This window comes from Cyprinodon variegatus, unplaced genomic scaffold, assembly GCF_000732505.1.
Source record: "Cyprinodon variegatus isolate N-32 unplaced genomic scaffold, C_variegatus-1.0 Scaffold836, whole genome shotgun sequence".
NCBI lineage: Eukaryota > Metazoa > Chordata > Actinopteri > Cyprinodontiformes > Cyprinodontidae > Cyprinodon > Cyprinodon variegatus.
In genome coordinates, this window is record NW_015151289.1 from 184,606 (window position 1) to 200,536 (window position 15,931).

The 15,931-nt window shown below is 36.7% G+C and overlaps 1 protein-coding gene across 2 annotated transcripts; it reads right to left on the reverse strand.

Annotated features, from left to right (window-relative positions):
• Positions 1–921: 921 nt before the first annotated feature.
• Positions 922–15,524, reverse strand: cpz (carboxypeptidase Z). 2 transcript variants are annotated; one of them, XM_015397048.1, is made up of 11 exons: positions 15,411–15,524; positions 15,068–15,097; positions 13,481–13,855; positions 9,217–9,432; positions 8,904–9,124; positions 7,708–7,869; positions 7,447–7,605; positions 5,440–5,560; positions 5,129–5,268; positions 4,857–4,956; positions 922–1,399 (listed from the first exon to the last, which is right to left on the reverse strand). In XM_015397048.1, exons 1-11 carry the CDS (start codon positions 15,496–15,498, stop codon positions 1,041–1,043), a joined length of 1,971 nt encoding a protein of 656 aa, XP_015252534.1. In that variant the 5' UTR covers positions 15,499–15,524; the 3' UTR covers positions 922–1,040. The 2 variants fall into 2 exon arrangements, with proteins under 2 accessions (XP_015252534.1, XP_015252533.1); XM_015397047.1 differs by having other exon boundaries at positions 9,217–9,435.
• Positions 15,525–15,931: the final 407 nt, after the last annotated feature.

A 15,931-nucleotide genomic window follows, 5' to 3' on the forward strand; every position in this document is an offset into this window, starting at 1 on the left:
CCAAAATCCATAGAAACAGTCTGTCCTTGAAGTTGATGCGTCTGATTTAGGCTGACCCTCCATGTTTCTTTCCCACAGTTTATCTCAAACAGAACAAAACTACAATGTGGGGATAGAGAGCTCTTAGCCATTAAAATGGCTTTTGAACATAGACACCATTGGTTGGAGGCAGCTGAACATCCTGTTATTGTGTGGACAGACCAAATAATGTGGCCCATCTCCAGGAAGAATAACCTTTGAGACCTAGACAATCATGATGGTCTCTCGTCTTTTCCCATTTTAACTTTGTCATCTCTTACCTTCTAGACACTAAAAACTCCAAACTGGATGCCCTGTCTAGGCAATACTCCAGTGACCTGGAAGCGAATATCTCAACCGTAATTCAACCTTCCTGCATTGTGGGGGCCTTATCATGGGAAATTAGGGATCAAGTCCTGGAGCTCAAATGTTCCAACCAGACCCTGGTACTGGACCTCAGAATTGGGTTTATGTTCCTTCTTCCATTAGGTCACAGCAAAATTCTCCTGCCATCCTGGAATCAACTGAACTCCCACACTCCTTAGATGACATTTCTGGTCAATATACAAGGTTGTTAAAAGCTATGTTCTAGACTGTCCAGTGTCTGTCCACAAAAAAACTAGTCACTGTGGAATGAAACCCTATGTGTATTTAAGATTTAATTGTAATTCTGGCTTTCTGTTTATGACTCTTGTCCCGCTGAGGTTGAAATAACTCTGACCATCTTCCTTGTAGTTGCTTAAAATTACCCCACAGCAATATGCTGCCAGCACCATGTGTCATCATAGGGATAGTGTGTTTAGGGTGTGTTTCAGACTCAAAATACTTTAGAAAAGTTTCAAATCATTAGCTAAATGATACAAATAACCCAAAGCAATTTTATTTATGAAGCACAAGCTTGAAAATAAAAGGCACTTGGATAAATATTCAAACAACTACAATGAGACTAATAATGTACACTTGCAGGCATGCATTACTCTATTAAATAAAATTCAATGCATTGTTTTTCTCATTTTAAAGCTCTAATAGTGCTTCAGCAGCCATGTTGGGGCAGGGCCCCCAAGTGAGACAAAGTAGCTCCACCACCAGGGTTTCTCCACTCTCTCCTCATGCTGCTGGTCAACATCAGCCATCTTGGTGTAATGAGTGTACTGGTTGTATGGGTCAAACTGCTCATAGGTGCTCATGGACAACCCGATGCTTTCACCCTCTTGCAGGTCAGAGTCTTGAGAAGCTTTCTGCAGCAGAAAGTCCACTCGGCCTGCAGTCTGCATGACAGCGGGCAGTTGGACCCTTTTTGTGACTCTGGTGTACCCAGATGCAGAGGCAGTGACTATGTGGATTCCTGGAGTGAGAAGACGCCAGTACTCTCCATTTTCAGCTGAACAGGGAAACAAGCACAGCGGGCATCATAATGTTTAGAGCTTAATATATAAAGTCTTACTAAAAAAGGAATGCAAAACAATTATAAAAAGATCTCTACACTTAATTCAATTAAATTCAATTTCAATTCAATTTAGTTTATTTATACAGCGCCAATTCACAACACATGTCATCTGAGGGCACTTTACAGTTCACCAGATCATACATTAAAATTAATTCAAAGTTTTCTATGTAAGGAAAACCAGTTGATTGTATCGACTGATAGCCTAGTAAAGTAGACCCACCCACCAGCGGCCAAAATAATTTTTGCCTGCAAGTTTGGCCTAGCCCCGATCAATGCCCCTGGCCCTAAATCTGGCGGGCCAATCACAACGCAGAGATGTGTTTTGAATTTCTGGATGCAAAGCGTGCAGGGTTTTGAGGTGGTGACGACAAAGCTGCACAACGCTGGTGTAAGCACAACAGGGACGATGGCAACAACTATTGAACAGCAGCATGCTCTGCGGCGGCAGCAGCTTCAACGAAGCTTCAACGAAGCTTCAACGAAGCGCTCCATTTAAAGTTCTCTTCTCTTTCTGTTGGTGTTGTTCAATAAAAGTACGTTTTAAGATCACTTGAGGTAAGAATATTATACTTTAAAGCGTCACTATATGGTCCATTTACCGATTTAATGTGTAATTAAAACTATTTCCGAAGTTGAGAGCACCGCAGCAACCAGCGGACGTCCCAGGCCAACAGCAGCCAGGGCTAACCGCAGCCCGTCTGCAGCGGGCCTCTCTCAGCTTAGTCGTGTGTGAAGGACCGCTGGCTCTGATGTCAATTTTTTGACTCAGCTTTGGAATCAGTTTTGGAGGGATTAGACTTGGGGTTTTCGTTGAAACGTGAGCAGGAAGAGGCTCTACGCTCATTCATTTTTCAGAAGGACATATTCGCCGTTTTACCGACAGGCTGTTTGTTCACACTCCCCCACCAGCTTTCTGTCTGGCTTACTATGTCACAGTCAGTTGCGCTCATTGGTCACAGTCTTGGCCCATAGGCACAAACATGGTTTGAAAGACAACGGGTTGTTCTCATCAACAATCTTCCGATGTCTCTTTGATCGGGGCAAGACTAAATTACACATTCAATCTCACATTTAGTCTGGTTTATCAGGCTAATTGACTGATTGACTCTAAGGCAATCCCTCACACTAAGCATGCTTGTAGCGAAAGTGGAGAGGAAAAACTCCCTTTTCACAGGAAGAAACCACCAGCGAGACAGAAGCAGGAGACAGAAGCAGACATACAGAAAGAAGCAGAGATACAAAAGGCAATTGTAAAAGGCGGCGCTATCCAGGAAACACACAGCCAGGCAGACCAGCTCCGAGCCAGCTCCCATGTCAGAGGATGAAGAGAGCACATCCAGCCAGTCAGTTAGGAGAAACAGGACTACACTGAAAAACAGGCCAATCTTCAGCATCTATAAACAAAGGTGTTGATGGCAGCAGCACAGTTAATATTTCTCTACAGGATGATGTAACAGCCAAACAGGAACAGACCAGATGAAGCTACTATGAGAAAAAGCAGAGAGAGCTTAATGTTAGAGATTGAACTAACAGATTCTGCAGAGTGAGAGAATAGAGACAGAATGAAGCAGAATGATGAAAAACGGGTCCCTATGTCCTCCAGCAGTCTAAGCCTATAGGAACATTAGAGATAGCTCAGGATAACCTGAGCCATTATAACTATAAGCTTTATCAAAAAGGAAAGTTTTAAGCCTAGCCTTAAAAGTAGACAGGGTGTCTGCCTCATGGAATAAAACCGGTAGTTGGTTCCACTGGAGAGGAGCCTGATAACTGAAAGATCTGCCTCCCATTCTATTTTTAGAAATTCTAAGAACCACTAGTAAACCTCCAGATTGAGAGTGAAGTGCTCTGTTAGGGACATAAGGAACAATAATCTGACACAGAGCGAGGAGAGGAGAGAAGAGTTGGAAAAGAGTCAAGAAGAATTTAGAGGAGTATTGTTGCGCAATCTAAATATTTACATATTTAATTACTAAATGTACACTTAAATAAAAGTGAGTAAGCACTTTAATCACAAGAAAATGTCAACTTAGTGGTTGTGTGCAAAATTTTTATCATTTCACAATTGTTCAAAACATACACTGGTTGGAGGGAGTGTAAGGCTGATGTACAATTTCTACTTGGAAAGTTTTCTGCTAATTTTATCATTTGTGAATTTAAATTCGTCTTTATTTAGTTGTTTTAGTTTATTATTTATTTTGAGCAAGTTTTACAATATAAAGTTTTTAAGTTAGTATTCTGCAACAAATGTCTTACCATAAAATAGCCGTATTATGGCCATAGGTTCGTAGTCCTTGCAAACAGATAGTCTTTTAGGAAGGGGTTCCAATAAAAGTATGTTTTGTAAACTTGTTAAATTTGGAAAATTGTGAATGACCCTTTATTAGAAATAAACAAAGAAATATGATTTTGGTTCTAGATCTTAAAAAACATTCAAGGATATTATTCCATGTTTCAAAACAAGAATTATAATATTTTGGTTCTGATCTTCTAGTATAGACCAAAAGAAAGTGCATGATTGTACAGTTAAGATAAAATACATTCTTAACAATTTTTTTTTATAAATGAAAATGTAAAAATATGACACACATCTGCATTTAGCGTCCAATAATAAACAGATCCCACCTTTGAGGTTTATGAGATTCAAGAAATAGCATCATGGTGAACAGGGAACCCAGAAGACACATGAATGGGAGAAAATGTAATGTTTGTTTTTTTTAGAACACAGAAATAATAAAAAAGATTGGCCTAAGTACTTTGTTTTAAGTTTTTCTTTATTATGTCCTGTTTGTGCTGGAAAGTACCCCCACAGGATGATGCTGTTGCCACCATGTTTTACCATAGTTATCAAAGGTTCAGAATAAACTTCACATGCCTGTTAAGTTTTGGATTTGAAAATATTGGAAATTTTTACAACATTCAATGCAAGCTGTCTGAATACCTAAGTCAAGCTCAAGTGTCCATTATATTCAACCGTACATTTTCCCATGAGACTGGGTTGTTATATTTTAAGACATGGACAAAAAAATCTACAAAAAAAAAAAGCAACACGTGTCAACCAATTACAAACTACAGTAAGGTGTTTAGAGTTTGGATTGTGATGCTAGCAACAGTGTTTGGAGATTCAGATCATATATGTTTTTTGATACAGAACATCTGTCCTAAAAGGGAGACTTAACAGCTATGACAACAGTTAAGTACTGCCTTGTGCTGGTTGCCACCATGTTGGAATATTATGCCAACATAAAATATTCCAACACATAATATACCAACCAATTAAATAAATTTAAATTGTTGGTAACAATGTAAAAGAAATGTAAAAGTCCAATTCCGTATATGAATATACCTCCTGCTGGTCCACTTCACACTGTATTTTTGTAGTTGTATTTACCTGTGGTTACGTCATGTCGTATTCCTCTGACTGATACTCTTGCACCTTTAATTCCATTTCCATCCTCATCTTTCACAAATCCTTTGATCCCTCGGTGAGCCTGATCAACAACATCACAATCAATGCTTTCTCCTTCATTTGTTGCTTTTTTTATTTTTATAAAAATAAGAATTCATATACAAGATATTTCACTATCAAAAATACCCATGCTCCATATAGGTTCAGGACATATTTTTCTACCCAAATATTAAGTAACAGAAAAAATATCTCACTGCTTCAATGAAGGCGATCAATGCTTTCTGGTTATCCTGCCAGCTGAGGAAAAGTTCCTCCTCGGGAGGAAATTTCTCACATCCAACATTCACAGTCACCTCAAAACAGTTGGTGTGAAGATAGTTGAAATCTTGCATACCTGACCAGAGACATTAAACAAACTATTTTTAGCATATTCTATAAAGAATTGAGTCACAGAATCCTTCCTTACAAATGGTCTGAGAGTGACCTCTACAGGCCATAGTTAAAACTACAATTACAGATCAAAGAAATTGGCCTTAGCTTGAGTCAGGAATGTTTTTCTACTCACCGCCTGTAATACTAGACCACTGTGCTCCATTAACGACCCCTTTCTGGCTTCCAGGGTGGCATGTTGCCTTGGACATTGTTCGGTGGGAATCTGCATAAGTTCTCGCAAGAAGTTTAAAAACCTTTAAAAAAAAAGATATAAATATAGACTCTTACTGTGTTTTAACACCATCTTTCTTTGTTGAGTGAGTTTCTCATTATTCTATTACGACGAAGAAACAAACCAGTGTGTGTTGTAGGATAATATCACTGTGTGCATCTCCCCACTCTTCAGCCAAATGCAGGTAAAAGCATTTCCACATAAAATAATGCAGATGACTGAGATAAAAAAAAAATCTTGAATGACTTTTGAGATAAGGAGATTTTTATGAAATTAAGTTTGTACAATATAAAAGCAAAGATCTCATAATCCAGCTGTATTTTGTGTAATATTTAAAAGCTTTTGTTTAGCAATGAAGGAAATTAAAAAGTTTGATGACACTTCTACATTAAGAACTTGATCTTCAATGAATAAAACAAAGGAGCACGACATTTCATGGGCAAAAAGAAAAAAGGAAAAAAAAACACATTAAAGAAGTTGGTGTGTTTGTAATTGAAGGAAAAGGACATTTAAACAGTTTTGGTCTGACCAAATAAAATTAGGAATTTACATGAGTAGTAGTTTGAAACAAAGATGTTCTATATACAACAGGTTTGGAGCTACTAATGTAAGTTATTTAAAAAAGCCTAAAGCTAAGTGCTCTCATTAAGCTATAAAAAAGAAAGAAACAACAAACAGTCAGTTTAGTTGTTTTATATAATATGTGAATCAGGAAATTTTCTAGATACCAAACTGAACGATTGTTGTTCTCTACTTCAAAAAACACTTTAAATTTTAAAAGGGGAACATTTTTCTCTTTTTTTAAATATTTTTTTTATTTAAAAAATTCAATGCATAACATGGATGCATGAAAACCTAATTTTATGTCAGTGTTAAATTCTGTTTACTGGTTATTGATTTTTTTTATTTGGACCCCACTGATTTTTAATTGGTTACCCCTGGTATAGGCTATAACAAAATCTCCATGCAGCTTGATCTTCCTGTAACTACAGTTGCACAAGTTAGTCAGAAATTTAAGATCCATGAGACTGTAGCCAACCTCCCTGGAACTGGGCACAGGAGGAAAATTGATGACAAATCAAAGAGACGAATAATACGATGGTAACAAAAGAGCCAAGAAAAACTACTAAGGTAGTGAACTTCAAGCTCAGGAACATCATTGTCAGATTGCATCATTTGTCATTATTTGAGCCTTAGTGGACTTAAAGGGAGATAACCAAGGAGGACAGTTGTTGGAAACAAGTTCTAAAAAAATCCGGACTGGAACTAGTCAATCTACATGTGGATAAGCTACAACATTTTCTGGGAAAATGTCCTATGGACAGATAAGACCAAAATTAAACGTTTTACCCAAGCACATCAGCTCTATGTTCCTGTGCGAAGAGAAGAACACGATCTCAACTGCGAAACATGGAGAAGGCTCTGTTATGTTCTGGGGACTCTTTACTTCATCTGACACAGGCTGTCTGCCTAAAAACCCTACAATGTGGCCAAAATAGAAAATTTTTAAAAAGCAGAATGGACCACAGTTCCTGCTCAAGGATGTAAAAGATTCATTACTAGGTAACATAAACACCTGATGGTAGTTTAGTGATACCAGTGGTCAAACAACCAGGTATTATTTTATTTAGTAGGAGGCGGCATTTGACACAGGTGGGCATGGAGTAATAACTAATTCATCTTAGTTATTAAAAAACGTCCGTCGAAAACTAATGCTTGCATTTATTCATGTTTGATATCAAAGTTTGATCAACCCAGCTTAATTAAAAACAAAACAGTAGCGTACCTTACTGCACTGTATATTTTATATGTATTTTTACTGTTTTTTATCTCTTGTAAATTTGACCCTTTTTTTTAAACCCCTGAATGTTTTTCTCTTGAACTCCATGTTTCACACAACTGGTTTACCTTTTCATCTGGTGTTGGGGAGAACATGCTCTCTCCACGCGGGTGTTTGGACAGATCATAAGGATAAGAGACCACCAAGTCTCCCCCATGGAAACTAGCAGAGAGCACAAACGGAATGGAGCGGATCCACTTCATAACTGCATACGTTTCTGGTGCAACCTGAATGAAATACTCAATCAAATCAGTTCATTTGTTTCAGAACAGCAGACATATTTTGCATTATATTTTTGGTCTTTTACACTATGAAGAGTCATTCTGTACCTTACCAAACCAGTAATTATTTGGGATTGGAATGTGATTGGTGTGAAAGCCTTTCCGTCTGCGCCTTCCATAAACAATGGTCGTCAGGTCAGGAAAGTTTCTGTTCAGATCAATGTTCTGGGCATTGTTTCGGCCGATGTTTCTAGAGCCATACATGTCACCCTGTTGATTTTGAAAAATAAATGGTTTTATAATTCTAAACAAACAGAGAGAACAGAGAGAGAGAGAGAGAGAGAGAGAGACACTTTCAGATTCATCTGTTGAAGATAACATTGTTTTTTTTTGTTTTTTTTATTCTTTTTTTACAGCTATCACAGTCTGAAAGCAAAAAACGTTTTTGTAAGCATCTGAGGATTTCTGCAAAATGTTACTTTACAGGTACCAGTACCAAAATATTAACACACCAAAAATTATATGTTTACATCAAAATAAACCAATATATATCAAGCATTTGTTCCAGTAGTGTTTACTTCGTCTTTTTAGACTATTGACTAATAGCTTCCCCATTATTAAACAGGTACATCATTTTTTTAGGTTTGTGAAACAATATTGGACCATTTTTATAATGTTTTTTGTTGTTGGCATTCATATAAATATACTGGTTTGATAACTTAGTATACGTTTAATTGGTTTTTGGTATACGTCTATTTTGAATTTATATCCCTCCCCCGGAGAAAACTCCACCAGCTGCCACTGACTCAAACCTTTCTTTGGGAAAATTTCTTCCGCCTCTCCTGCTGCAACATATTTACGTGCACTGTGTTGTAGTTTGAGAGGGTGGCGCTTTGTGACGGCGTGCCTGGGTCCGCCATTTTAATTGGTTGGTGGGAAGTGGTAACTGTAGCATGCCCCTATATGAGAGGCTACAATGAAAAGGAAAGAAAAGTGTGTTTCTATATCAAACTTTCAGCAACCCTCTTTTTTTCTATTGTGCCACATGTCTATCAATCAACATTTATTGTTATTGAATTGTCATCCAGCCTTATGTTGGAGTTTGGTTCCTGGATAAGGTTACTGAAATAAAAGTCTTTGGTCTTTATCTATGCTGGACAGATAGTCTACAGTGTATATGTGATTTGTTTTCATAACAAGTTGAACCTACCTGATGACCTGATTACTTAAAAAAACCCTGCTAACATCTTAGAGGGAGGTATAAAGTAATATAAAACATAAATATATAGCTTTGGAGTAGTCACCTCTTCATAGTTATCGTCACCGTCTTCCGATGTAGCAAGCTGGTATCCGTCAGGATTCATGGAGGGCAGGATGTGGATGCGAGTGTTATTGACAAGTGTCTGGATGCGTTCGTTTCCTTGCTGATACTCTGAGCAGATGTACTGAGCCAGGTAGATAAGCAGCTGGCGACCAAGGACTTCATTTCCATGCACGTTACCGATGAGCTTTACCTCAGGCTTGACTACATGGGATAACATTTAATATGAAGTTTTAATAAAAACAAAACAAAAAAAGAATAAAAGGAAGTACTGGTTGAATAAGGGCTGTACTCACGTAGCTGATGTTCCCCCGGACTGTTTGAGAACTCGATCACCAGCAGCTCCCTGCCCTCTGTGCTACGGCCAATGCTGTACGTCCTGGAAATTTCAGAGCATTGATCTTCCGTCTTCTTTAAGACTCCAAACATCTGGGAGTTGGTGTGGTAGGTGAACTGGATCGGTTCAGCAGCCTGCTCAGGCTGAGGAACCTCTAAGGTCTGAGCGCCCTCTTCTTCTGAAATAAACAAATGATCATCTATAGACAGTGACTCACAAAAAACAACAGATATGGTAGATTGCTGATAAAGAAGTTATCTGTCTGGCATGCACTGCTTGTGAATAACACTGTCTTAGAATTTCAAATCAAATCGACTTTTAAATTTAGCTAAAGTTAATGAATATATTTGTATAAATAAATTCATTTGGAAGCATTGAAGTGCCAATAAAATCCCTATTTCTTGTAAAAATAAAAGACTTAATAAAGACATATGCATTTTTTTTAGTGCATATGTTTCCCTGATTCAGCATTACTTTGTGGGATCCATTGTCTCACTGAGAAGGGAGTTTGCTGATGCATCATCATATTTTCACACAGTGCCACTCCTCCAAATTTTTTGGAAGGCCTGTATGGTGAATGTTTTTTTGGACACCCTCGGCTTCAGGATAACTTAATCAGAAATCAGATCAAACAGACTTTAAACATCAAACCACAACGACACATCAAGTCCCAACCCTTCAGAATAAAAGGACATATTATTATTACAAAAAGCATTCAGTAAGGAATCCCAATATTGGCAATCCTAAAAGTCGCTTTAGATCCCTAGAAGACGTCATCATCTAATGTGCTTATTTCTTAATGCTTTGATCTGGCCGTAGGAGAGAGGAATACCAACATCAGAGAGACAGAAAGTTATACAAGTACACAAATCAAAAGTACACAAACTGGCTGCCGAGTCTGAATGCCTGTCAGTGTTTTGGAGGGATGGGCTTGCTCACTTACTACTCGCTGAAGACAGTAAACTCAGAGCGATTGGTGCTTTTATGTCATCGCCAACGTCTCCAACAACACATAATTAAGTCAGTTGATGATAGCGGCTTAAAAAAAAAAAAACAATCTCAAAAGCTGCTAAAATACAGACAGAGTAACCATGTTGGAAACAGTCGACTGGTGGCCACATGTTCTGAAAGCTTTGTCACAATCCCTCAATTGAGACATATATTGCATTTCTGCATTTAGAATAAATAACACATGTAGGTGATTGGATTTGACTTTATGGATAAGAAAGAATGTCAGTTTCTCCCATTCTGTCTTATTACTAATGAGAACTGAGAACTGAAGGGGGAAGTTTACTTTAGTTTTTTATCACCTAAATATTCAATTAGTTGTGGTTAGTTAAAGAGTAGTTTTATTTATTTTTAGTTCTGTATGGACATTTTTTTTATTTATTGCTTCTCTGTTATACTGAGCTCCCTTTTTTGTCCCAACAAATAAAAAACTTTACATTTGGCAATAAAGTACCCATGGCAATCTATTTCTTTAGCAGGGACCAAAAAGTTGCTTATGAACATAGTAGAAGATAAATGTGGGGCTGAAGATAGGACAACTGTGGTAAAAATGATACTAGATAAATAGATAATATGATATTCGTGTATTAGAATGGTCAAATATATGACATAAATTCAATTGAACATCTGTGAAAAACTTTTCTAAACCACATTTATCAATTATATATAACTTTTTTTTTGTTCTGTTGCATAAAAAGACCCTTTGTGGTTTTTCAGTTGTAAATTGTAAAAATGGGTACGGTTGAATGGTTAGAACTTTTGCAAGGCGTTGTAGAGAAATAAAATACAAACACATATTACTAATTATTCTAGGATTACCCTAATCATGGAGAACAATCACTCTTTGTTTAATTCATATAGTAATAATATTTAGTTTTGGAAATAAAAAATATTTTGCTTTCTTTTTCTATTAATCAGTCTTTGTATCTTTTCACAAAGCAGATAAAATCAACTCAAACTTATTCTGCTTGATGGGGGAAAAAAAGAAGCTTTGCTTAGCTATTAAAAAGAAAGATTATATTTAAGTCTTTTACTGCTTCTTTTACTGCTTTGGAAAACCACATTTCATTGTTTTATTTCTCTAACTCTAAAATGACCGAGGCTTTAAATCATTCCCTGCTGTCTGTGAAGTCATCCCAAAAGTTCACACAATCATCTGCATCACACATGACTCCGAAATGTGGCAGCAGAATGTTATTTATCTTAACTAAACTTTTTCTCTTTCATTGGGAATCTGTGTTTTGGTTTAAGAAGAAGCATAAGAAAAAGTATTAAGTGACTAAACTGCTAGACAAATCTCTCCCAGTAGGTTTATTCAAGGACGAAAGGCGATCCAGTTGGATGGTGTTTTGAACCGAGCTGATGCGTGTCTTAGCCAGATGTCTTCAATAAACAACTTTATATAAACTAATGCTCTCCCCCAGCTATGTGAGCTCCAGTTGTATTCTTCTTTCAGTTATTAAAACAAGTAGAGAAACTCTTGTTTTAGTTAATCAGATTCACCAAATACTAAGTTTAGTATTTGGGAACTGACTACAGTATAAAAGAGCTCATAGTAAAAGTAGCCCTGTGGTACTTATACAGCATTTTAAATATACCAGAGACCACAAATCACTCTGATGTCGGTTAATTAGGTCAAGAAAGCTGGTAGAATAAAAGTTAATAGGTTCTAAAGATATTCTGTTTATTAGGGAGATTACAGTTTTATTTGATTCAAGATGAATAATGTGCCTCCTTTTTGTTTTTCGGGTAATAAGATAAACATTGAAGCTCCACTGGCTTCATGCTCACAAGGCACTTGTGAGGCAGAGATCCACTTGTTTTTATTGCATTTGTAATTGTATAGCAACGAAATGAAACCTTGAAAGGCATGCTTGAAAAAAAGCTGAACATGTTTGCAGCAAAAGTTGCAGCTCATCTAGTACAGATGACACATTAGAAAACAAGAAGTTCTGAATCTAAGACTATTTTTGCCTTCCTCTTATTCTTTCTGATTTAGACTTCTGATAAAAGTCTGAACATATATTATTTTTGTAATTTTTCAGACACAACTTTAACAAAAAATATGTATATGTAGGGCTGCTTGGTGCAGTAGTTTGTAGCACTGCTGCCTAGGAGTAAAAAGATTGTGTGTGTGAGTGTTTTTTTTTTTTCTGCATGTTTTCATGTTTTCTGTGTGTAATCAAGCTTCCTTCCACAGTTCAAAATCATGATTGGATGAATTGGTGACTTCAAATGTCCATTCTGTAAATCTCTGCATTGCCCTGGGATGGACAGGAAATGTGTCTGTGATGCACAACATGTTTAACTTGAAGACTGCTGGAAATAGGCACCATATTCCTCCGACCTGAGGGACATATGGGAAGAGATGGATGGATTGATTGGGCATCTGGTTGGTTTCCATTTAGAGGCTCTGTAGCTTTATGTGTTAAACATGTTTTATCAACTTTTACAGTTTTTCTTCAGTTTTTTTTTCCTGCCTGACAAATAAAGTTCCATTTTATGGACAGCCTTTGGGATTTCCTTCTGTATTTGATGCCGTCAAACAGCACTGAAGCATTGAAAGAAAAGCCCTGCCTGTAACTCTTACTCACGAAACGTCATAGCGACCATCTTAAAAAGATTGTAGCTAATTTAAATTAAATCTTTTCAGCATAATATCTTGCAGCAATGACATTTTATTCAACTTTCTGGCTTTTCACATTTTTTACAAGGCAAAATAAGCAGGCAACACTACCGGTAATCGAAACTCAAACACGGAGCTCCCTATAGCCTTCTATCAAACACATAACAAAGAGAAGTTAGAATATAAGAAAATGATGTAAGGTAGGATATTAAAACTGACTTTGTTGAAAAACTCACATGCATAATTCACATTATTCAGCAGTACAATGTGTCATCACCTTTATCGTTAGCTTAAAATAATAAAAACATCTAGAGGAGTTATCTTACTGATACAATCCTTCATAGTTGGACTGAGGCAGATGTTTTAGCTGTTGTTTTCATGCCTTTTTCATTTTTCTAATCTTAAAATAAGGGAAAATTTGCCTTTTTTACATTGACCTTGTATACCTAGAACCCATCTAAGAAGAATTCCGCAAAAGAATGGGAACAGATTAAGAAATTGCAGTGGGATATATGTCTTCCAAGTTATGTCAGACAGAAGAGAAAGATTAAATCATGGCTGTAAGAATACACAAAAAACGTCATATTACCTTTGAGACCATCCAGTGGGTCATAACATCCCTCCTGCTCACTTACAAAGAAGCGATCACAATCCAGGAAGTAGGGCCAAGCCATTCTGATCTTCTCAAAAGCATCACTGCATTTTTTGTGAACCACCTCGCAGGAGCTGCGGCATGGCCTTAGCACCTTGCTTTCTTCGCAGCGGGGGGCCAGAACCGAGCAGCCCAGCATCCGGATCTCAGGGTTGCACTGTCCGCCCAGCAGGGATTCAACTACGCTGATGAGGAGGTACTCAACTCCAGATTCTGCATCCTCCCGGGTGCTGTGTCCGAGGATGTTTGGGAACGTGGTGCGAGCGTAGGGCATGTCCTCACAGTAGGACAGCAGGATGTCTGTGCATTTGGCTGAGATGGAAAGGAGTGACAACATAAAATCACATCAGTATAGTTTTAAATGAATATATCTATGAAAAAATGTTAAGAAAAAAAAAACTATGGAAATAAATTTGAAACTAGATATTTAGCAAATGTCACATATGTTCTTAATACCTGACACTAGATTAAACTCTTTTGTTGATTATATTTTAGATCATTATGCACTTCAATTGCTAAGGTATGTAAAAAAAAATATGTCAAGTTCATTTAAATTCTATTTTCAAAACATCCAATTCCATTAGTATGTCTGTGTCTAAAACATGTGAGAGCTGATTACATCCAAATAACAACTCACTGGTTTAAATTGGTTTCCAGTATGTTGTGTTCAAGAAAGGATTATAAAAAAACAAGTTACAATTCCTCCTTATCTATTCAGTTTAAAATGTTCAATTACAAAATTATTGGATTTCCAACCATATGATCTAATATTCAATTTTAAATGGTTGCATTTATTTGTCAGTGACTCCATACATATACTGTATCCTGTAAACACTGTAAACCTGGAATATGCATTGAAGTACTAAATAATGTCAAGTTAAAATAACTAAATACATATTGTGCAGACATACTAAAGTGAACTGAAATGTAATGTAACATAGAAACATGTTTCAGGAGTAACATATTAGAAATTCAAAGCACCACTCTGCAAGCTTCATAGAACTGATATAACTTTGTTTTTTATTGGACAAATCAAACATTTTGTGTTGCGCTCAGTAGATATAGTGTTGTCAGTTTTATTCTGTGGAATCCATTATGTCTCTCAGATGGTCACAGTGTGCCATCCTCATTCATCTGCTCCAAAATATTTCCATTATCTGTGGAAATTAGAAATTAAATATTTCATGCATCCATCGATCATCTAAAAATACTTAGTCGTTTCACAGTTTTTAGACCACATTCCATTAACACTCTGCGATTTGAATGATTTACGAGTAGTTTGCATAAAAGCTGTTTGTTTTGAGAAATCAAAGGATTTAAACATGACCACAGAACTGACACTGTAATTAAGAGATTTTGTTTTCTTGTCTCTCAACACACTTTGGTTTCCAGATCAAAATCCTGAGAAGCTGTTTTTAAAAATTCAAACCACTCTATGACATTATGTTCTGTGATTAAATGAGAAGAGGATGGCAAACAGTCCATGAATAACAACTTTATTCCTTCAAGATTGAGGGTACTCACGCTTTTCTTCCACTGCTGGTTTGCACATTCCTGCAAAACACATTATTTTATTAGTGGCCACTAGATGGCAGACTTGTATCTACAAATTAATAAAACTAGATCATAAAATCCTTTCTTTTTGACAAATTCGTTTTCATTTCGCACCTTTATAGCATCTATCTTATATCTTTAACAGTCAATTGATGAGAAAATAAGTTATTTATCCGTGTTAATTAAAACAGTGGGCTTATCTTTGAATATCATTCTGCAATGATTTGCACAAGTTTCACCTACAGTGAAGCAGATCATGTCTAGGTGCTCAGAGACTGTATTCATAATAACTGATAAAAATGAGAAGGTTTACCTCTTATCTGCGGGTCGCATCGCGGCTGAGCCCCACATGAAAGCAGCAACATCTGCAGCAGAACCAGAAGCATTTTCCCCACTCTCATGTTGTCTCCACTCAGCTATGAGAAACCCACTCCACAAGTGGAGCCAGAGGGAGGGTTTTTCACTGTGTTTGTGAACTTCCCAAACAGGTCATAAATTCCAGTAAACTTCCATAAACATGCTTACTTTATAGCAGCTATTAACCAAAGCGATGCAGCTGATGATTACATTTTGCAGAGCTGCAATGGGCAGTTCTTTCTTTTTGTGTGTTTATTTTGCATTTGGAAAATAAATTATTTAAGTGTCAAATCAATTTTAAGTTTTAAAGGGAATCATTATTATACTTTCTACTATTTCTTTCTGCTTATAATCATAATTGCAATATGTATTCTAATCTGAATAGGACAAATGACTGATATAATTTAGTATTATAGATTTAAAATAAATAATTATTAATGACTTTCAAAAATGTTATTCGAATACAAAATCTGGGTT